The sequence below is a fragment of the Mytilus galloprovincialis genome, chromosome 11 (genome assembly GCF_965363235.1).
Source record: "Mytilus galloprovincialis chromosome 11, xbMytGall1.hap1.1, whole genome shotgun sequence".
NCBI lineage: Eukaryota > Metazoa > Mollusca > Bivalvia > Mytilida > Mytilidae > Mytilus > Mytilus galloprovincialis.
The window spans coordinates 47,581,429-47,605,222 of NC_134848.1; the positions used below are offsets into that span (position 1 = coordinate 47,581,429).

At 31.3% G+C, this 23,794-nt stretch overlaps 1 protein-coding gene across 1 annotated transcript in view; it reads right to left on the reverse strand.

Annotated features, from left to right (window-relative positions):
- Nucleotides 1-4,154, reverse strand: part of LOC143052283 (coadhesin-like) — a 30,810-nt gene extending 26,656 nt beyond the window's left edge. Inside the window, exons 1-3 of the mRNA XM_076225288.1 lie at nucleotides 3,941-4,154; nucleotides 2,401-2,539; nucleotides 526-701 (exon numbers count right to left, since the gene is read on the reverse strand). Coding sequence (XP_076081403.1) covers nucleotides 526-701; nucleotides 2,401-2,539; nucleotides 3,941-4,076 — 451 coding nt within the window. The 5' untranslated portion in view covers nucleotides 4,077-4,154. The remainder of the gene's footprint in view (nucleotides 1-525; nucleotides 702-2,400; nucleotides 2,540-3,940) is intronic.
- Nucleotides 4,155-23,794: the final 19,640 nt, after the last annotated feature.

A 23,794-nucleotide genomic window follows, 5' to 3' on the forward strand; every position in this document is an offset into this window, starting at 1 on the left:
TAATATGACATACATACATGCATTGATTTAGAACTAAATATATATTTGAAGTATCAAAGAAATAAATTGTATATAATATTGCTAGTAAGAAAAAACAATTTTAAAAAGAGCTTTACTAAATAATCACAAACAACAAACACAAGGACTTAACACATATTGACCAAGATAAGATTTTAAAATGCAAATTACAAAGTACTTGGGCAATAACACATTGAATAATGAGAAAACGTATTCCTGAACATTTTCAAAACGTTTCTTACCTAAGACTAGATATGTAAGCATGTAGTTTATGATAGAAACTTCTGGAAACAGTGCTTGGTTACAAATGTTTAACACTGATAGAGGTTATAACCGACAGAGTGAAGGTATGATATGTTAAAAAATGTTAGGGTACAAAGCTTCTGTCAAAATCTGTTCTAAAAGTGTAGTGAAAATTGATGTAGAACATTTATTATTTTAGTATTTTAGGAGATTTCACAACTGATCAAAGTTATAATATTCAGTAATAGTATATATTCTATTTACCACCATATTCTCCTGTACATCTTACGCCAACATCTTCACCATGGTTACAATTATGGATGTTCCATCCTGGATGCCTGCAATTAGCAATTCTCAATTCTGTACCATCGCAACCCATATCGTCTAACCATATTGGGTCTGATCCACCACCTATTGTGTAAACTATTGGCATGGACGTCCTGTTTACAAATAATTAATTTACTTAATTGAATTATTTGTTCAAATACCTGAGTGCAAATGCACATTTTATAAGCTTCTGTGTATTTGGAGAACATTCCTGACAGTAACTCTGAACAGTATTGCCATGCATTAGCGGAATGCATATTACTAAATTGACACATGTACATATTTGTAAATGGCATAAAAGGGTAACGGTATGCAAATGCTGAGAAATTTTAAAAGTTTAAATGATCTAATAGAAACGTATGTTCGATACATATCTAAATAATGGTTTTCATGCAATATAATATGTAATGATATATTAATCTAATGATAAAGAATATATCCACAATGACATGACAAGTGTTGACATAGTTATACACCTTTTTTTCTTACAAATGTATGCTACAGTCGAACGATTAAACATATCTACATGTAGAATATACAAGTAAGAAAGCTTTTGTCCACTATTGATACACAACAGTATTCAAAACAAAAAACATTTGTGTGTGATTGATGGGAAAACACGTCAAACAGTACACAAAGTATTCGGTCACAATGGTGTTGTGTTTACGTTTGAAAAAGAAAAATGCAAAGTTCATGCTTGCGCTAAAAATAAATCAACCAATAAAATACAACAAATATAAAACCTTACCTTTAATACTTTGTTAGTTGTACTTTGAGCTTTTTTGACTTTTATATTGGAATCGTTCAGTACATAAACTGAATATAGACAGGCCTAGATACGGTACATTTCTTGGAACAAATCATTTTAGGATACCATCATCTCAGCACGTGTTTAAAGTTTTTTTTTAACAAAAAAAAACAAGTTCTATCACATTCAAGTCGGACGACTATGCAGTAAAGCAAATATCGTTAATTCTGTTCCGAGCTTCAAAATCTTGATTTCATCGTGCACGATTGACAGGGGGCGTTGTCAACCTGCCCACCGATGTTCATTAAGTATTTCTTGGTATTTAACAAGATTGATATAGCCTTCTACAGAAGAAAATATGTCGACGCAATTCAAGCAAATAAAATCAAAATCGTGACTGTATAATTTTTTTGTGATGTCCGCGGTTGAAAAAAGGTCAAGTCGTCACCCTCATCTCTTTTTCAGCATAAATAAACCTGTTCATATGTGTTCTTGATCAATTCTACAATCATGTCTTTGACATCCATTGACAGTTCCTAACGTTTTTCTACATATTTTGTTATTTACCTTTTACAACGATTCTTAAAATGCAAACGACAACAAACGTCACATGACGGTAGCCCATATCATGTACAATGACTAAGATAAATACAGTAATCATCAGTGACGTGAATGACGTGGGGAAATACCATTTAATGCTTAGTCATCTGTAAGAACGTAAACACAACGCCATTGTGACCGAATAGTTTTTTGCACGTCTCGGTATATAACAGATTCTAAAAGCATTGATGTGTCGGTTTTGAAAGAAATGAGAGGAGTGTTACACATAACCATAACAACTGTATGTGTTTATATACGTAAAGGAAAGTTAATCTGATATCTATCACACAAAATGATATGGTCGCATGCCGCTTAATGTCAAATGGGAAGAAATCTTGCTTTTAAGTTTCCGATACACATGCAGATATAATTTACTGCGAAGAACTGACTGATAAAAACACAAAAGGATGGACCACAATATCATATTTCCCTCTATCCGAGCGGGGTATACTTTGATTACTTACCTGTAACCAAGTTGTCTACAAGCTACAACAGCATCTGAAGTACCGAAATTATCACCACATATTGTTCCCCACTGAGAGTTGTGATAAATCAACAGGCGTCCTTCTTCTGGATTATTTCCCCCAGATAGTTTTATTTTACCTGTATAACAAAATCCGGAGACTTACATATTCTGTAAACTAGGTTGAAATTGTATTTTGGTATACATTGTTAATGTAAGTACTAAGGCTTTGCTACTTTATAATCTCAATAAAACATAAACATCATTTCATTATTAATCTACAATGAAAATCCTATTTTAAAACAATTATATAATCATACTATATCAGAAAGTTTTCAATTTTCAAGATGAAATTCATCTCTTTTTAGATTGTTGTAATAACAGAAATAGGAGAAAAGTTTATTTTGATTTTTTGATAAAAAAAATATATGCACTTTGAACATTTAAACGAAATATATAAAATTACATATATACTCAACCAAAGATCACACAACTAGTTATATAATCTAAAATCCTTTTAAAAACACTTTATAGAAGTGAGATGAGGACAGGGGACTTTCGAAATATTTAATTTTATTATTTATATTAATGATGGAAGTTAGTTCTAATCGAATAAAAACTTAAAAGAATCCATTTGTTGCTATTGTTTATTTCTATTTTGTTATGTTGTGTCACATGCTATGAATATGTAGTGTTAAGGCAATAAAGATTTGCATTGAATTGCATTGAATTGTAAATTCTCTTTTCCGTCAATTATCGTTGCAAGACGTTAAATAGATTCTTATAAGTAGTTATTCGCTTAGAAGTAATTTCCAGTTACTACGAGAACTCAGATCTGTATTTTCTGTGTTTTTGTTATAAGTTTTGTTGTACATTTCTGATGATATGTGCGTTTTTCAACTGATTTTTATAGTGTGTTCTTGTGTTGTACTGTTACGCCACTGTTCAAGGTAGGCCGTTAGTTTTCTTGATTGAATTGTTTTACACTTGTCATTTCGGGACCAATAATAGCTTGTGATATTGTGTGGGTGTACTCATTGATTAATGCATTTCCGGGACCTGAAATTGATAATCTTGTACATAATTTAGACTCTTGTGGTCAGTCATCCAATTGAGAGTAAACCACATCTTCTAACTTTAATATCATTTGTTAAAACTGAAAATATGTACAAACTATGAAATATTTCATGTCTTCTTTCTTAAGAACGGGAACAAACAACCAGTTTTAAATCACTTATTGTCGACAAAACTTTTATTACCATACGGACTATTATAGGAAACAGAAAAACTTAACAATACAAAATAAATGTTTAGACCTTCTTACATTCCCCAAAAACCTGTACTGTTAAGTTTTCTCGATGAATAAATTATAGAGTATAAACATAAGACGAAAACCTAACTTTTTCAAATAAACTCATCATAGATACCAGGACTAAATTTTGTATATACGCCAAAACACCCTTAGAAATTCACTATGTATATCATGTAAATTATTCTGGAAATATATAAAATACAATAAACGCTTAAACATTACTACTGACCATCATTATCAACAGGCTCAGGTTGTGGTCCAATATCAATACGGTCAGGCAGTTCATTATCAACATGGTCAATCTGTCCATTAGCAACACGGGTACAGATAAACAGTGTTGTGGGTAAAAGGAAAAACTTCCACATATCAATATCCCAGTATGAGTAATTACATTAAAACAGTATAATATTTCCACCAGTAATATTCTGTTATTAAAAATAAACATTGTAATATTCCCTCTAAATACATCTATTTATTCTATATCTTGTATTTTTATTGAAACTGATATTTCCTTTCTTTTCTTTTTCATACTTTATTCGTAAAACAATGCACCACACAATTAAAAAAAACCTGGAACTTGGCAAAAATCAAAATATGTTTTGTTTGTAATGTCCTCTTCTGTTGTCTAACATCACTTTCGTTAGACGGGGTGGAAATGATGTATAAATACCAACATTAAAAACTTATATTTAAGAATGGACCAAACATACAAATGGATTATAATGTTAATCTTCTCGGTTTTTCGAGGATGTAACTATAGCATTCATTTTCCCCATGTTCAACGAGACATCTGTTTGAAAAATATTTGACCTATGGTATGACGTAGCTATACCTACCTGTAGCTTTAAATACTGTAGCTATTACCTGTGCATATCATAATGTTATTTTTTTCGAGCAGCGAGGTGTCTAACTCTCATTCTGGTACGACGTTCAGAATTGTAAGATTTTGTAAAATTAAAAACGTTCTTCCAGAACTTTTTTTTTATAAACATTAGATATCTTTAGAACTATTTTATCTTTGTCCTATTTTTAAACCTTGTTCTAAAAATGCACGTTCACAGTAGTGTTAAACACAAAGGTGCTTATCACGTAATCAATGGTGGACCGAACGGGTTCACTTTTTAATGATTTTGACATCTTCTCCTCTCAGAAAAATTGATGCATTATCGTAGTTATTTTAATACGAATGAATCTTTATTCAGATTTTATTTTAAAGAATATTTTTCTTGTTTTTCAAGGTAAGTAATAAATGTACGAAGATGTACTGTACATTCTTGCTATAATGTACCCACGTAGTGACATATCAGGTAATATAGCGAACACATTTGAGATTTTATTATCACATAATGTTGTGATTAAAATACATTTCTTATTCCAATATAAGAACCTGTAATGCAGTGCATTAGAATATGGTAGACTATTTGTCAAAATACATCTGTATGTATGTTACTATGAATAGACAAAGTTAATGATAATACGAAAGGAATTGTGTGCCACTTCTAATCTAAGGTATTTTCTGCCAGATCTACTTCTGCCAGATAATTGTCACAATCAACAAACTGATTAATACACTGTCATGGAAAATCTTTACTAAAAATATGTTGTATCAACCAATGCTCAAAAAGTTTATTTTTTAAAGCTTATTTGTCGAAAACAACCAATGAGCCTAGAGACTGTTTTAAGTCCTTGTTGTGTCATAAATGTGAAAACAGTTTCAAAGAAAGAACTTACAATATTGTTGAAACTATCAAGAATATGTACAGAATATGTATATGCATATCTGTAATATTCAAACCCATTTAAGGCTTCAAAATTAGCTCTTATTGAGATTATAAAACTGTTCTAAAATAGAAACATTTATAGAAATAATATAAGTTATGTAATTCATATTTAGTATGACAGGCCAGTAGAAATATATTACGGTAAACATGAACAGAAATAGATCGAAAGGAACATTAACATTTAAGGAATAGTTCCTTGCAAAGCATTTAACAAGCCACTAGCAAACAGTTGACTAGGTAGAAACAAACTGTAGATTCATTTTGTTACAATTTTGTGATCAATTTATTTAACAATCGTTAATGGCAGTCAGCAGGGTTTAAGAACATCAGTTGTTCGACCTGTTAGTCAAATGCGATTTGTAGAAATATACCTTTTCCCTACACTATATTCCACATTGCCTCATATTCTCATTAAGAAAAATTCACACACCTAGTTAAATGGGCATTTAAAAAGTCAGAATGTAAATATATATGTTCCAACTCTTTTAAGTCATTTTTAGTAGCAATAAACAAAACAACTATGTCAACTGGACATGCTTTGATACTATATCTGCCCTTGAACTTTTACTAGATAACATTTTTGTTAGCTTTGGAGATTCCATTTATCGTCAGGTTATCCGAATTCGAATGTGGACTTACTGTGCACCACCTATTGCGGACCTGTTTTTTAATTGCTATGAGTTACAATTAAGGACGAAAATCAGCAAAGACCAATCGAAACAACATCTGATACACACATTTAATAATACTTTTAGATATTTGGATGATAGTTTGGCTCTCAATAATGATGACTTCAGTATGTATACTAAAGAAATTTATCCTGTTGAACTTACTTTAAATAAAGCTAATACTAACAATGAACACTGACCTTTCCTCGATCTTGATATATATATCTATCAGACTCATATAATTTTTCCTGTTTGTGTAGTATTGTCAATTTTGATGATCCAATACCTATTAAGTTTTACTGGTTGGTAGATTCTTATAGACTCTCTCTCTCTATATATATATATACCAGCGAAAGCTCTTTTTTTTTTGAGAGCCCTGGTGGTCGTGTGGTCTAGCGGGACGGCTGCAGTGCAGGCGATTTGGTGTCACGATATCACAGTAGCATGGGTTCGAATCCCGGCTAAGGAAGAACCAAAAAAATATCAACCCAACAATGTTAGATCTGCAAATTTTTGATTCTTCCCTCGCCGGGATTCGAACCCATGCTACTGTGATATCGTGACACCAAATCGTCTGCACTGCAACCGTCCCGCTAGACCACACGACCACCTGGGCTCTCAAAAAAAGAGCTTTCGCTGGCCGTGTGTTACCTTTCCTAGTCAGTTTTAATCTAGCGACGTACTACAGTACATGATATAGAAGCCATGAAGATGTTATTGTTACAGATCAGCTAAATTATATATAGTAAAGGATCCTACAAATTAATGTAATATACATATATATATCACTAACGGATAGCTTAATACTAAAATTTATGATAAAAGAGATGACGTCTCATTTCCTATAGTTAATTATCCATTTTTAGATGGTGACGTTCCCTTGACACCAGCTTACGGTGTTTATATATCTCATCTTGTACGATTCGCTCGTGTATGTAACAATGTTTTAGATTTTAACGAGAGAAATGTATTATAACTGAAAAACGATTACACCAGGGTTTCCGATATCACAAACTAGTCAAAACATTTACTAAATTTTATCATCTGTATAAGGACATCATTCGTAAATAAAGCTCCACATGCAGACTTCAGGTATTTCACATCCAATATTTTATGGAAATATACTTTATAAAGCACAAACATATCAGTATTCACCTCAGAAGCTAACAAAACCTTTAAATAGATTTATTAAGAAGGGATATAGTTACGATACTGTTGTCAGGTCATTAAAGATTGCATATTTTGGCTTTAGTATTGATTCCATTATAGGGTCTTTGCATCGGAACTTAACACATTGATTACTTATAAACCAGTTGTTGGCATGACACGGGTTATGTTCTTCTCATATATGTTATGATAGTATGATACTAAACACCTCCGGGGAGGATTGCATTGAATACCTGTTGGTGACGTTCTGCTGTTGTCTGCTCTATGGTCGGGTTGTTGTCTTTTTGGCACTTTCCCCATTTCAATTCTCAATTTTATTTTGTTTTTAAATTATTAAAGACAGACTGAATTGCAACTGTCATGCAAAGGGATAATAAAAGCAGTGTCAGTATTTAGCTAGTGATTACATTAGATATTTGGATTAATATTATTTAACTCATTTCTCTGACGTAAGTCTATTGTTCTGGCGATGGATTATTTCACGGACAACCATGTTAACTTAAGATAACTTATATCATAACTTTTAACCTACGATATTTTATCCTCCCAAAAACGAGTGAATAATATAGGGTTCGAACTCGCGCGTATTTTCGACAATTAAGTCTGTAGTCTATGCATGATACCACTACGCCACGAGTACTGATATAAAATTGTTATTTAAATATCACTCTTAAAGTGAATATCTGTCAATGCACGCCAATAAACTGTATTTCTATCTTTTTGTTATCTAATGAAATATAGAAACACTATAAAATCAAGGAATTGTAGATATTACTTACTAGTACAATTCCTTGATAAAGTAAACATGTACACATTAAACTTATTACTTTTAAGGTACAAGGCCTTTCCCTTTTCATCATCTTTTGGTTTTATGATTATAATGATAGCATACTATGATCACCTAGTTAATCTTTGTTTGATTATAAATGGTCCAAATATACATCAACATTTAACTGACTCTTATGTGAATAAAGTGTGATTAACTACGACTGTAAAACTATTTCTTTGACGGTTAAACCAGAAACAAAATCGTCAACTTTAGAGTAAAAATGAACATAGATACCTCCAAGATTAAAAAATAATTTTGGTGGAGAAAAACATTACAAAAAAAAATCATTCCGGGTACTAGGCTTGAACTTGGCACTGTTAAAATATCTTTAGGTGCCAACGACTAGACGATCACCGCTATGAAAGCTTACATGACACATTGCACAATTGACATAATTATATATTGTACAATTGAAGCAAAAGCAATTCTGCTTTGGTTTTATGTTGCGTACCACAAATAATACTAGTTCATTAACTAATTGACGATGGATGACAAATGCAATACAGTTAGAAAAATCAAAACAAAATGAAAGGGAACCAGTTTAAACAATATATATAAATATAATATTTCAATTATGACCAATCATAGTATCTATTTTATCAACAACTGGTGTCTAGTAAAGTGGTGTTATTGTGAATTTTACACTTCATTTAGTTTTAAAATGTTTATAGTAATTTTGAATGAGTGTTTTTTTTTTTTTATCTTTATTCTTTAATGAGTGTTGTAAATTTAATCAAACGGGCCATTGGTTGATCATTAGGTTGCTAAACACTATATATGTAAATATTAAAAGTTTCTAAATGTTGGTAATTAAAAAAAAATATTTTTCCAAAAAAGATTTAAAAAAATCCATATATTAGTTATATGTCTTTTTGAATGAACTATAAATACTTGAATCTAATCAATATTTATTATTTGTAATGATTCAACATTGAATGAAATAATCTTTTACAAATAGAAAATCTGGTAATAAAACAGGGAGATTACTACACATTTAAGTTCAATTGAACTTATATTAAGTTAGATATAAATGTGAACCGTGTGGATCTAGTCAGTTCCAGCTATTAGACAATAAAAAAGACAAAATACGAAATTATTTTCATGAAATTCAGTTGAATCATTGTCAGATCATGAAACAGATAGTCATTTTACTAGAAATCGGTTAAGCTAGAGAATTGATAAGAAGTAGTGGATTCGAAAACGATAATCACCTCGCGACTAAAAATTCTTTACTACATATTTCATGTATACATACTATTGAAAGCTTCAGAAGGTTAATGAAAATCTGTATCTGACTGGGTTTACATCGTTTTATAAACTACTGTTTTTTACATTTGTCTTCAAATTCTTGTTTTTTTTCAAACACATCTGAACTTCAGTGAATGACATAATAAAAGAGTACCGAAAGGAGTGCTAAAGAATTAAACACTAACTTTCAAATATTTAAGAAAAGTGTTGCGGAATAATATGTCAATAGATATTTAGATATACAATTTATGCAAGTATCGGGCAAATGATATTTAGAAAATTCAAAACTTTTTATGCTCTTTTTATAGTTAGGAGAATTTGTCTTGAATGTATATAATAATTATTTTTAAAAATTGTAAAATTCAGACTACAAAATATATTGAGACAAATAGATATTTTTTTTTTTTTTTTTTAAATTACTTTAAATGTTTTTGAAACTATTTATTTTTATACCTGGGCTAACAATATTGGTACTTTACCTTTACATTTATATTACATTTATCATTCAGTCAGAAAGATTAGTTAGATTTATTTGCTATTTTGATTTCCTGTATTTTCTGGACTGATTCAGCAAATTTCGATTTGCTCTCTGTTAGTTTAGGGAACTTCTTGTTTATGCCAACACTTTGAATATGATATAGTTACTTTCTCGAACAGGCGACGAACGTGATGAGTAAAATTAACTTTCATTGAAGAATAACTTGGAATATGACGAATGAGATTCATTCTAGTAATGGAGCCTGAGGCTCAAGAGGATGTAAAAATTTACCTATCCTGTTTGGGGGATGGGGGTACTGTACCAAGTCAGAACAATGGCCATTGATATAATATAGTTGGTTATTGTGTGCGTTTCATTTTAATGTTGTGTTTCTGTTGTGTCGTTGTTCTCTACTTATATTTGATGCGTTTCCTTCAGTTTTAGCTTGTTACCCGGATTTGTTAAAGTGTCTGCAGGATTTCCGACTCAAAACAAAATGATAAGAGGTCGGCAAGAAGAAACACCTATTCGGTTTATTCCCATAGGAATGACGATAATTTATATAATATGTATGCCTCTAAATTCAACAAATATGTTGGTAATGACAGAGCCAATACATGTCTTTTTTATATTGTTTACTATTCAAATTGAAATTGAATTTCTATGTTGCATTTCGCTGTTGTTTGTTTTCTTCTTCGACGAGTGTCTAACACAAATTAAAACGGGAGGTGTACTATCTTTTGTAATTCTATTAGATACTGTACCAATGCAAACAGTTGGTGATTTTGAATTCTCTTTATAAAGAAACAACGAAATCCAAACAATATATACATTTATAAATAAAAGCATATTTGCACAATTACAAATGATACTAGTGTGCTTAAGTTGTATGCTAACAAAGCCTACTCTGGAAAGGATAATCCCACCAGAAATTATATTGATCTAGAAATTGTACTTATAATTCCCCCAATAGATTTGTTATTCCTTACATTAAATAGACCAAAAAACTGGGCTTTGGAAATTTTTCGAACATAAGACATGTAAGAAAAAAGTGGTACAAGATTTATATTGAATAAGGGAAAAAAGAAAAAAATTATGCATGAATCGCTAGTTGTTCTGTATTAACCAATATTCAATTCCAACAATAACTATAATCTAGGGACACATTTTTTGGTGTTTTGTTTTGTGGAACAAAAATATTTATGAAATGACAATTTTTTGTGTTATTTCTGAACGAGTAACAATATAAAATTGTAAAAAAGTGTACCTTTGTGGTGTATTTTCAATATTTAAAATTATTCAGGCTTTTTTTCCAGACATTTATTTTGAAAAATTATACAGTTAATTTGTTCCAAAAAGTAAATAAGATATCTCGATTGAACAAAGTTAGAAATATCATGTAATAAATTACAAATACAGATGCATGCAGGAATTCCGTCAATTCTTAACTTTTACAACACACCAGAGCCTTTTGTTTCCCACGTAATTAATATTGCCAATAATTGATAAGTTCCGGGTAGAATCCGATACCGATACCAATAGTACACTACCTGGTACTTATTAACTATTACCCTATCTGTACGTTCTGGATCGGACAGGCGCACCACCAAACGGTGTATTTTGGATTTTGCTATATACATGGGTTATAATCACAGGGTTGATACTACTAAATTTAATCATTGTCAAACTTTTCCCGATTGTAGTATTTTAATCAGTAAGACTTTCTAAGATAACAATACGAATACTAAAAATCTTGACTTAAAATAAGGCGTAAAGGTAGTTTTCAATTTGTCAACGGGCATGACGTTAAACAAGCTACAGTAAAACAATTCAAATTTATTTATAACTAAGATAGGACAATGCTGTTGGTTAAACACTACTCCATTCGAGGACATTTTGTAATCCAAATAATTAATGTTACCAATAATTGATAAGTTCCAGGTCGACGGGTTCAAACAAAAGATTTTTAAAGCAGAGAAAACTGTATCTTATAATCGGCATGACTTTTGCAGATGACAATACCAATACTAAAATAAGGCTTACGCATAGTTATATACTATTATCCTGCAATTGAGTGTTTAGTTCTACTATACAGATACAGCCCTACAGATATCGCTATGCTGTAACTGTATACTATACAGATATCGCTTTAAAGCTCCGCCAACTGCCGGACTAAGTATTGTATGAACCTGCGTGACCTCATAATGTGTATTGCAGTCGCATGTCAAAGACGTGTCAATTGCAAATTAACGATTAATTGTATATATTATACGTTCTGTTTGTTTTCAAACATTTCGTTAGAGCAAAAAGAATCACACCAATTTTCTTATAACAAACACACATGAACAGCAGTCTTTTCTATGATGACAAATATCGATTTCAGAACTTAAATGTGTGTGATTGTGTAGAAAAAACAACCATGTCAATTTCAGCATGCATGTTTAGTGAATGTCAAGTCTGAAGCGTAGGACAACTCTTACACTCCGGTTTCAAATTGGACAATGTTTTGTTATTTGTTTTTACTGTTGAAATTAATTGTTATGTTAAAAAGACAATTATTCACCTTGAGCGATGAACTATTTGTATTACTTCACGGGTCTCAAGGGATTTCAAATCAAAAATGAATGCAAAACATGTGTTTTTGTGTCTTTCAAAACACAAATAATATACAGAATTAATTGCAGGATAAAGACAATAACTGTTTAGTGTCTTTAAATATCAGTTGTATTTGTAATCGGCTCGAAACAGGTAGTAGATCGCTAAAAGCTCGCATACACCTTGTTTCCTAGCCTCGTACAAATACAGCCCATATTTAAAGACACGAACCAGTTATTGTCTATATATTTACTCACGGACCCGCAATATCACGGGTGTGTTCTAGTATATTTTAAATTATTTAGAAGTAGGAAAACAGTATGATACAGTTTTTTTGCATTTACGTCATTAGTTCTATTGGTAAATAGTTGACTTATAAGTAATCCAACGACATTTTAGAAAAAAACATAAATATGTTTCCATGAAGCTCTTGTTTCCAATATATGCCTTAATCTTAGATGCATCATTTATTTTATCATTTACTATTTGCTTTGAAATAGCTGTCAGTAGCTGCGAGTACTCTCGTGTATGTACTTAGTGTCATTTTGCTTTGAAAATGTACTAGTATCCTTCCCCGTCCCCTCGGTGTTTTTGTGGTGTGCTGTTACACTTTTCTCTCAGCTCAGGGGAAGGTTAGTGCGCCTTCAGGTATTTTAATCCCGCTAAATTCTAAACGTGCATGTCACAAGTCAGTTATTCGGTTGTTTTTGTTTATTGGTGTATATCATATTCGATTTTCATTATTTTGAACATAAATCGATCCTCGATGCTCTTCAACTTTTTCTTTGTTTAGGTAAATAAATATTTTGATATGAGCGTCACTGTTGAGTTTTATGTAGACGTACCTTTGATAACTAATTAGACCGTTAGTTTTCTCGTTCGAACTTTTTTGCATTTGTTATTTCGAGTCATTTCGTAGACAACCCGGTATTGGCTATACTCATTGTTGGGAGCCGCACGATTGTCTATAGTTTTAATGTCTGTGTTATTTAGTCTATTGTGGATAGTTGTCTCGTAGTAAATAATAATACATCTTCTTTTTTTTTAATGGGTAAATGCCATAAAAATTGCGACCTAGCAGGCAAAGTTTTATACAGCAAAGGTAATCTGTTCCTGAGGTAGAAAAGCATTTGTATTTCAAAAATTCAAAAGTTTTGCCAACAGTTAATTTATAAATATGACCATATCAATGATGATTCATGTCAGCACAAACGTGCTGACTACTAGGCTGGTGATACCCTCGGGGAATTATAATTTCACCGGCTGTGGTACTGGCTCAGATACTTTCGCAGATACATGAAATAATATCGTATTTTAAGTTTTTTCTTGAGTGATCATTAAAGGAAACTTATAATAAATAATATAGACTCAACGTAAAGGATACTGAAATTTTAAATCACACGCATACTAATGTTTTTATAAGTTATTCATTATTAAAAAACAATTGAAAGAATTAAACAAAAATATTTAAATGAAACTCTATCAAGGAAGATATGTATTTAAATATTTATATGGCATTATTTATAAGTGTTAACTGTATTTGTGCATAATTAATGTGTACTTACAAATTTATTACTGTAGCTTTTCAATTCGGTTAATATTTGAATTATAATTTATTGCAATTTATGTTAAAGAATAGAGACGAAAGAAACCAGAGGGAAATACACTAACAACTATTTACAAAACATGACAAACAGACAAACAAAAGGATACAAAACAACACAAAGAAAACTAAAGACTCATCAACACGAACCTCCTTCGGAAAGGTGAGCATGTAATATACTTCATGCGGCACCCATTGTGTTGACGTCAGTCCTTTTGATTCGTTCGTGCATGAGTTAAATATAAAAATAATTAAAATGTCCGGATTGTTTGACCTAATATGGGTAATTTCAAATAATAAAAGTTATGTATGTTGTTCGATATTCAATGTTGAGATGCCAAAACCTTTGTAAAAAATTAGCCTTTTTATTATAGCTAACACATTAGCTTTAAAACAATAAAACGAAATGGACATAGAACAATACCATTATCAAACTGAATATCAAATTCCAGTATATGTTTATTTTAATCATAATCGTACTTCATACACTCAAATTATATATAAATGTTTAATAGAAAGGAACGATTGCATATATATATTACAAATGAAGCTTCGCAAAGAATGTATGTAGCAAAATATATTTCATAATGAAACAGGTTTTTCTGGTGAACGAATGTTTTAATTGTTACATTAATTTTCAACGACTTTCATAGGTTCATTTATAAACACAAAAACATGATAAATATGAATTAATAATCTGACACAACCTTAACACATAAAATCATATTCTTTTACGCATTTGCAAATGATAACAAAGGAACCATACTCGATTACAAGGGTGACAAGATGTTAGCAAAAATTAATATGAGCTCGAATATTTTCTAATCTTTATAAAATTGTTGATCTCTCGATAATTCTGTATTCATGTGTTACATATGGTGAAAAAAAAATTACAGAAGTTGTCGTTGAAAGCAAAACTCACAAAGTCAATTGGTAACTACATAATAACATAACTTTGTTTTTGCCATAATCATTTTTTTATATTTGTCAAAATGAACACTAGTGTTAGAAGAGTAATTGCTAATATTGTTTAATTTATATCTTTTATTTTAATTGAAGTTACATTGAATACAATGAGAGCAAAAGTTTGTACCACTCAAAGGAGTAAGATAAAATGTAGAAAATAAAAAAAAAGTTCGAAAATAATAAACGTAAAATACTATTATGAAAATTATATGAGAGATAATAGTATTGATTCAAAGTTTTATGCATATCAAACACTGTAAAATTTAAAATTTACTTACGTGTTTATAGAACCATCGACCATAACTATTAAATACGTATTATACGTACAGAAAAACTTCCTTGTTAACGAAAGAAAAACGGGGATTCACAAGGACCAGATATGGAACGTGATTTGATAATTTTTTAGATGTGTCTATTAAAACATGTTAGTGTAAACTGTCTTTATAGACTTGCTTCATATATATTCGACTTACGTATTGCGAAATATAGTGATAACAGTTAGTGAATATAAAAATATACATATTTCCGAATGAATTTCTGACGAAAAACAGGAAAATTTGGGCTGCCAAATCTTGATTTCAGAATCTGTTAAATGATTTTTATCATATCAATTTTGTTTGAATGTTCTTATATGCTCTGGTTTACCTCAATATCACAATTCTGTGTAATTCAAACCAGTTTATGTACAGCAAAACAAAACTCTTTGAGACCCAAAACATTCTGTTCCTTTAATAAAAGAAATTTTAAACACAAATGTTAAATAATAAGTTGAGGTTGTAAGATTAATTGAAAGTATCCTACATTTGAAGTTAACATAATTAAAAAAAAATTGAATAACGTACTTGAGAGTTGGGTCTGCTTTGCGATGTTTGAACTTTTTTTTTCTTGTCTTGACGTTTCACAAGCTTAAGGTTTAGTAATTGATATATATTATACAAGTTTTAAAAAAATCAACAAATGCAAGTTTACACTGCTTTCTGTTTTAGTATTGTCACCGATATCATGAATAATCTCCTGCATAAATAGTTATGTATATCAGTGCATCTTTTATAAATGCACATCTTTTAGTGGACGGCCGAAAGTTTTACCACGTTTTCATAAGTAGGAATAATGATTATTTCCGCAGCATCCTGTTAATCTCTCCGCATTCTATATTTGCCAGTCCCAAATTAGAATCCTGTAGTATAGTGGGTTGTCGTTTTTTTAGCGGTTTCTCGTATTCGTTTTCGTTTGATGTCACGAATAAATTGTTTTTATGTAGTCCAATTACACCCTAATTCGAAGTCAAGCAGAACAAATTAGTTTAAAACCGCTGCATTGTTATGAATCTATCCTTTGCCAGGAGTCTGTTTGTTGTTTGGTGGTTTGTCGTTTGTTTGGTGTAGTTCATTAGTGTTTCTCTTTTATTTATATAGAATAGCCCGCTAGTTTTCCTGCTTCACTAAATTAACAAGTCATTTTGAAGCCCTTTCAAGCTTGCTGATGGGTGTGAGCTTATGCTCCATGTTGAAAGCCGTACTTTGACCTATGCTTATTAAATTGTGATACATTGTGATTTGGATGGATATTTGTCTCAATTAAACTTATACTACATCTTCTTAATTATAATCAAACCAAAAGTCACCTGAACATGGTATAAGTGTTTGGACAATGTGGTGGGATATAAGTACAGACCTTTAAGTTACATACATGACATTTTAGTCTTTATATGTATGTTTTCCTATTTAACGATCATACAACATGTCCTAATGTTAGAATGAAGATATATATTCACAAGGAAGCTGATGAACACGAATCGAACCAACTAAGTTTATTTATGTAAATGCATATCGTGTACAGTATAATAACGTATTACAAAAGTATATTTTTCGATAAAATTTCTTTTATAGTAATGATAAAAAAAAATCTCCAACACGCACTCAAAATACATACGTTTCTTCTAAATAAATGGAACAACCATATATTTTTCTCACTCGTAATATCGGTCACTTAACCAAAATGAATAGAAAGATTTACATAACAAAGCCAACTTCCTCGTCGAAAATAATTGTTTTGTATTCAAATATTTTTTGATATATAAAACATGTCTTTTGATTGAGTAACACCATTTAAATTGACATTTACTGGTGTGTCTTTCTATGTTGTAATCTTACATTATTGTTTCAAGTACGGGTGAAGGTTAGTACTTATCAAAACGTTTAAACCCGCTGTAATTGTTTACGCACGTCCTACGTCAGACATCTGGTGTTCAGTATTTGTCGTTTGTTAATGAGGTTCATAAGTGCTTTTCGTTTGTTTTTTTTTTAATTATAGATAAGACCGTTGACTTTTTCCTTTTAAATGATTTAACACTGTTCATGTGTGTGGCCCTTTATAGCTTGCTGTTCTGTGTGAACCAAGGCTTCGTGTTGAAAACCGTACTTTGACCTATGGTGGTTTACTTTTACAAATTGTGACTTTGATGGAGAGTTGTCACAGTGGCACCCATACCACATCTTCTTATATACATATACATCAGACAAATAGAAAGAGAAGAACATATACAAACATACGACTACATAAATATATATCATGGTCAACACATCTGAGGTGTATTTTATATACACATACAAATGTTGTTCTAACATTTAGAATGGTTTGTAAATTTCTAAAATTAGCTATGCAAACATAATTATTACCATTTTGTATGAATGCATCATCCAGCATGCAAATTCACACTCAGTCAAGATTTCGCATTCAGTGAAGTTATCGGTCAGACGACACTTCTTGTAAACTAATATCCTACGCGCGGAAATTAATATAAAACGCGCGTCTGGCGTACGTAGTTGTAATCCTGGTACCTTGATAACTATTTACACGAAGACATTTATTTCAGATGACACTGAATACTCAATGAACTTATAACTTGTTGCTGGATATGCAATTTTAAACAGATGTCTTAATACAAACTAAACAGTTACGACTTTCCATATCCTAGAGCATTGTCTCTGTGCCTAACTTGCACCCGAAATCAATGCTATACAAAAGAAAAATTAGTAATCATTACATCATGAAATGACTATGAAATCTACTAAACTATAAAAATAAAAAAGGGTCACCACCTGACAGCGTTAAACCAAACACAATGTCACTGACTTACCAGAGGTGCGGATAAATTAGGTACACATTGTATGTTAGTAACCTTACACGGATGTCGTACATTCTTAAATGAAGGAAACAACAACACGTAAGGCATTGCTTGAAATTTCTTTTTTATTTTTTCATTATGGATTTCAGTTAATATGGAAAATCACTGGAAGGGAATCACGTACGAAAACTGTGAACCATAACTTCACTATTAAATACATTTTATGTTTGACCTGTGATCTATCACATTGATAGCTTTGATAAATTACTTTTCCCTGATGCTTGCACGTTTCAGGATATAACGAAGTGTTTAAATTAAGCGCATATAACTCAACGGAGATTATAAACCAACAAAAGAGCAACGCATATACAAGAAAAGATGATTATAAGTCAGAAGGGGACGTTAGATGCTGACACGTGTCAAGAGAAAGCAATATCTCAGACACATAAATCAACAGTCTTATGCCACTAAAAGGCAACACTCGTACAAAAAAAAACGAACTGGATGAAGTTGTTATAACTTTTGTTTCCAAAACACTGTAAATAGATATGCTGAAATTATAAAAAAAATAATTCAAAGCTATCATGTCACCAAACAGGAGGATTTAATTAACGACATATCAAGATTATTTTTAATATGTAATTCCACATTCATACATGTACAATATACTATTTTTACTGAATATCAGAGAAGAGGTTGGAGGTAGACCGTACACAATGTGTGTCCGTCTCAAATTTTGAAATACAGTACTTCCTCTGGAACAAAGTTAGAAAAATAATGCACAGTATATTGAACCGAATGACTCTTATGTTTTACAATTACATGAATTAGACGGTCAATGAACGATGATTTAATTCAAATTTAAAATCCTTGAAATCATATGAATTTTATGATAACAGTCAATGTTGTTTTCTAAACGCAACATTACAAAGTTGCAGGCCGTAGAGCGACCTATAGTTAGTAATTTCTGTGTCGACTGGTTTCTTGTGGAGAGTTGTCTCATCCGCAATGATACCACATCTTTTTTTTTTTATAAATATGTCAATATAATGAAGTCTAGAAAATATTTAAAAACATGAGTATGTTAGTTCTAGTAAGTGAAAATTCCAGAATTGACGAAAAAAAAGAGTTATGATACCTAAAAGTATACTAATACTTTATTTCTCAAAAGCAAAAAGGCGTATAAACATATAATTAAATATACATCTAAGTCCAATGAACACATACATATATAAACAGTATAAATAAAGGCAACAGTAGTATACCGCTGTTCAAAACTCATAAATCCATGGACAAAAAACAAAATCGGGGTAACAAACTAAAACCGAGGGAAACGCATTAAACATAAGAGAACAACGACACAACACTAAAATGTAACACACAGAAACGGACTAAGCATCAGACAAAATCCCACTAGAATAACAAATATAACATCAAAACCAAATACATGAATTTGGGATAGACAAGTACCGTGACACGTCTTATCGCAATGTGAAATTACACTCAAAAATAAGAGAAAACAAACGACGCAACGTTAAAATGTAACACACACAGAAAAGAACAATAATATTGATATAACACAATGCATATTGCAATACTTATAAATAGCAATTAACTATAATATATATATATGTCCAGTTTGTTATGAATCCAATTTCAAACGTAAATTATCGTACAGATTACGTTGACCAAAATTAAATCTAATAAATGACGGCAGTGATTAATTTTTCTTTCCATAACACATAAATATAAAAGAAAAGACGTCAACACATTTGACAAAATCCGATGAGAATTACAAATATTACATTAAACATTTAAACTAAATACATTAATTTGGGATAGACAAGTACCGTAACACGCCTTATAGTAATGCGAATTCACACTCAGCAAACCAGTCACAATCGGGAATAAGACACGTTTGATAATTAAAAGATTAGACGACATAATGACAAACCACAATCTACCATGTGGTAAAAATGTCCTTAGCTAGTTTGGTTAAAGACACATCGTATGGATCCACCAATTTGTGATGGTGTCCATAAAATTTCCGGAGTGTCAATTTTAATCGGTTCTCCTCATAACTTTGTTGGAGTAGTTTCTGCGTAAGGAGTACACTAAGGAGATAACTGTATTGTATTTTAAGCTCCGACGGCATCAATTGGGGATTTGATGGTCGCAAATTAAGTTTACTGGCGACGCGTTAGCGGAGACAGTAAACGGGTATTTGCGACCATCAAATCCCAAATTGATGCCGTCGGAGCTTAAAATACAATATTGTTATCTCCATTCTAATGAAACTGACAGAAAACAACGTTAAAACATGTATTTAAAATCTGTCATATTCCGTCTGCGCTTGCGCGTACGTCCAACAACATCAAATTGTCAATTGAAGCCATGTAAGAAAGTGATGTTATCCAATCAAAATGAACGTTACAAACGTTGTTGCATTAGAATCCTGTATATGAAGTCCGTATAGTGTGAACAAGCACGTGAATAACGTATCAATTGTGATATGTAAACACCATACGAAGGGGCAGATGGTATGTTACTGCTGAGAAATGGGAAATTGATAATTGGGAAGTTGAAATCGTCCCGTTTGTCATAAATTTTCGTGTGAAGTCGTCCATCTACGTCAATATTAACGAAAAGATCAAGGTATGAAGCAGTCCTTCTAGTATCAGTAGTATCCTTAATTTCAAGTTCACTGGGATATATGAGATGTAAGTATTGGCTGAAGTATGGGTTATTCAATGATAGAACATCAACAATATATATCGGAAAGTAAAATTAAAGAATTTCGCAAGGTGCTTTTTCTGTTTGTCTTTTAGAAGGTTCTGAATGAATTCTGCTTCATACGAGTACAAAAACAATTAGTACCCATTGGAATATCGATTGTCTGTTGAAATATAAATCCTCCAAACTCAACAAATATATTGTTGATCCAGCATTTTGATAATATCATCTTCAGTATATTTTCTGGAAGATTCAGTGTGATTTTTCACAAAATATGAGTTATTGTAACCCAAAACAAGAAATTTGTATCAACGATTCCCATTTTTATAGAAAAAGCTCTGTTTTATGAGATGGTGAAGTCGGTCTTTCAACTGAGCATGGGAAATAGTAGTATATAGTGTAGAAAAATCAAAAGTTTTTATGGTGCTGCAAAATTGCAAAGATAGTGATCGAAGGTTAAGCAGTAGATCTTTGGAATTTTTGAGAATCCACATCTGGTTAACACAACAATATATCTCCTCACAATATTTTTGAAGCCCATCTTTAACTGTAGAAAGAATAGTAGTCAGTACTTTAGAAAGATGTTTAGTCGAACATTTTGAAGAACCAGCTATGTATCGTTCTTTATATGGAGTTTTGTGTAATTTTATAGGTATCCAGTATAATGAGGGCAAGTTTTCTTCGTTTTCTTTGATGTTGATACCAAAAGAAAGAAGGACAGATTTATGATTTTGTAAAATCTCGTCCTTGGTAAATGATGTTAAAGAGTATGTAGGATTACCAGTAGTTTTATCAATTCCAATCTCTGTAGTGAGACATTGCAAATAATGTTTTTTACGCATGAAACAATATTATTGGAGGCTTTATCTGCTGGAACAACGACATATTTGTCATGCAAAGAGGATAAAGCATCCACAACCTCCGGATTCTTGAAAGGGTTAGAAACTCTAGTACTCATATTACATCGTAGTTTATGTATGCGCCTCTGAATGCATGATCGAATAGCTTTGATCCATTCAGACAAAGTGTCCAATTCAGGTTCGTCTGGTTCGCGCTTTACCCATTTTCTTGCATAGTCCTCAACTGCATCCATCAGTAACTTGAAATTTTTTTCCAGTTGATGGGCTGGGTGATTCTATATTTTGGTCCCTTGGCTAACAACTCTCTTAGTTGTTCATTGGTAACGATGCCAAGGTCACCAGTAATAATATGACCAGTTGGACTGTAATTGTATTGTGACGATGTACATGAGTAATCCAGAGGCTTGGATTTTGTATCTTTGAGGTTAAAAGCCTTTAAAACTCTCTTGTGGTTGAAAATCTTGGATGCAATAGACTTGCAATAAAATACCAAATAATATCGATATGGAATTGTTAAAAACAATAGCGTAGCATAACATCCAACATTTATGAATAACAAAGTTTTTTGGCAGCAAACAAAAGCAAACAAATATGGCCCTAAATTATTCAGTTCATCTACATTTTTTTATAGTAACTGCATAAGTTTTAACGTTGATTGGTTTCTTCGATTTACGTTTTGTATATCTTTAATGTATATGTCGTGTACAAGTTGCGATTTTTGTACAGGTTATAGCATGTACAAAAATAGTGTACATGTCATAACTTGTATAATGCAAAAATACAAGTCATAACATGTGCAAACGTACCTCATACATGTCATAACTTGTACAAAATATTGCTTTAAAATGGTTTTAACTTGTACAAAATCGAAAAATCAGGATATGTTCCTATTATCACAACAGATGATATTGACCACAATAACATTTTCATAACTTTTTGTTATTATTCCTTCATGTTAGTTTGTCCTTTTTGATACAGTTAATGTCCAAGGGGTCGGTAATATGAAGCATTCCTAAGACCTGTCATAAGATATATCTTAGGATATGTCTTATGATCCTCTTATGACTATCAATGGACATATATTTATTTGATGAATTATAATTGTGTCCACTTTGAAGGCAATAGTAAAATACTTTTATTGTTGTTGACACTAAAAGACATAAGAGGATAGCCAGGATAAAGGTGTCTACTAATAAAATTGGGAATTGAAAGGGGGTATGTTTCTAAAAGACAACAACCCGCCCATTGAGCAGACAAAATCCAAAGGCCACAAATACATGCTTTCAAAGTAGAGGATATATATTTAAAACATCAAAATGACATTCGCCTCATGCAATGATCTATAAAAAAAAATTGAGTTATAAATTTACATAAGTCATGCTGAAGGCCAAAAATGTTGAAGAGTAGATCCAAAAATATTGATAATGAAGCGTGGTCCAATGATTACTATTTAGCTCTCTCGTGCTTTTAAAGAGTAAGCATATAAGACATTGTTTTAGTCTTTGTATGCTATAAAACGAGAGGGAGGAGTATTACCCAACATTATCAGGCATCGTTCTTAACTTTTCTGGAAGAATTTAGTTACTAGTATCTTATGTAAATGTCATTGAGGAAATGCAAGCTTTAAGTAAATAATTTCACACTTATTTAAGCAATGATGGACTGTATAAAACACACAATTACGTGAAAACCCATTTTGCCAACATAAGTCATGAACATATATTTCTGACACTTTGTGATCATGAACCTCAACAGAAAAAGACACGTTCTGGCCTATTTATTGTTGTTCTTTATGCATTGATGAATTTTTCACATCTTAAAACAAAAGGACACTCATCTCCAATTGATCTATTACTTTATTAGTATATACAATATCTTTAATTTCTGTTCACATTATGAAAGTGACCTGTTTAAATTTGAAAATAAAATAAATGTGCATGTATTCTATATATACAACATTTGTACAAAGTATTTGTTTGAAAAATTAATTGACGGTTCTTCATAAATATAAAACTGTAAACCGTGTAG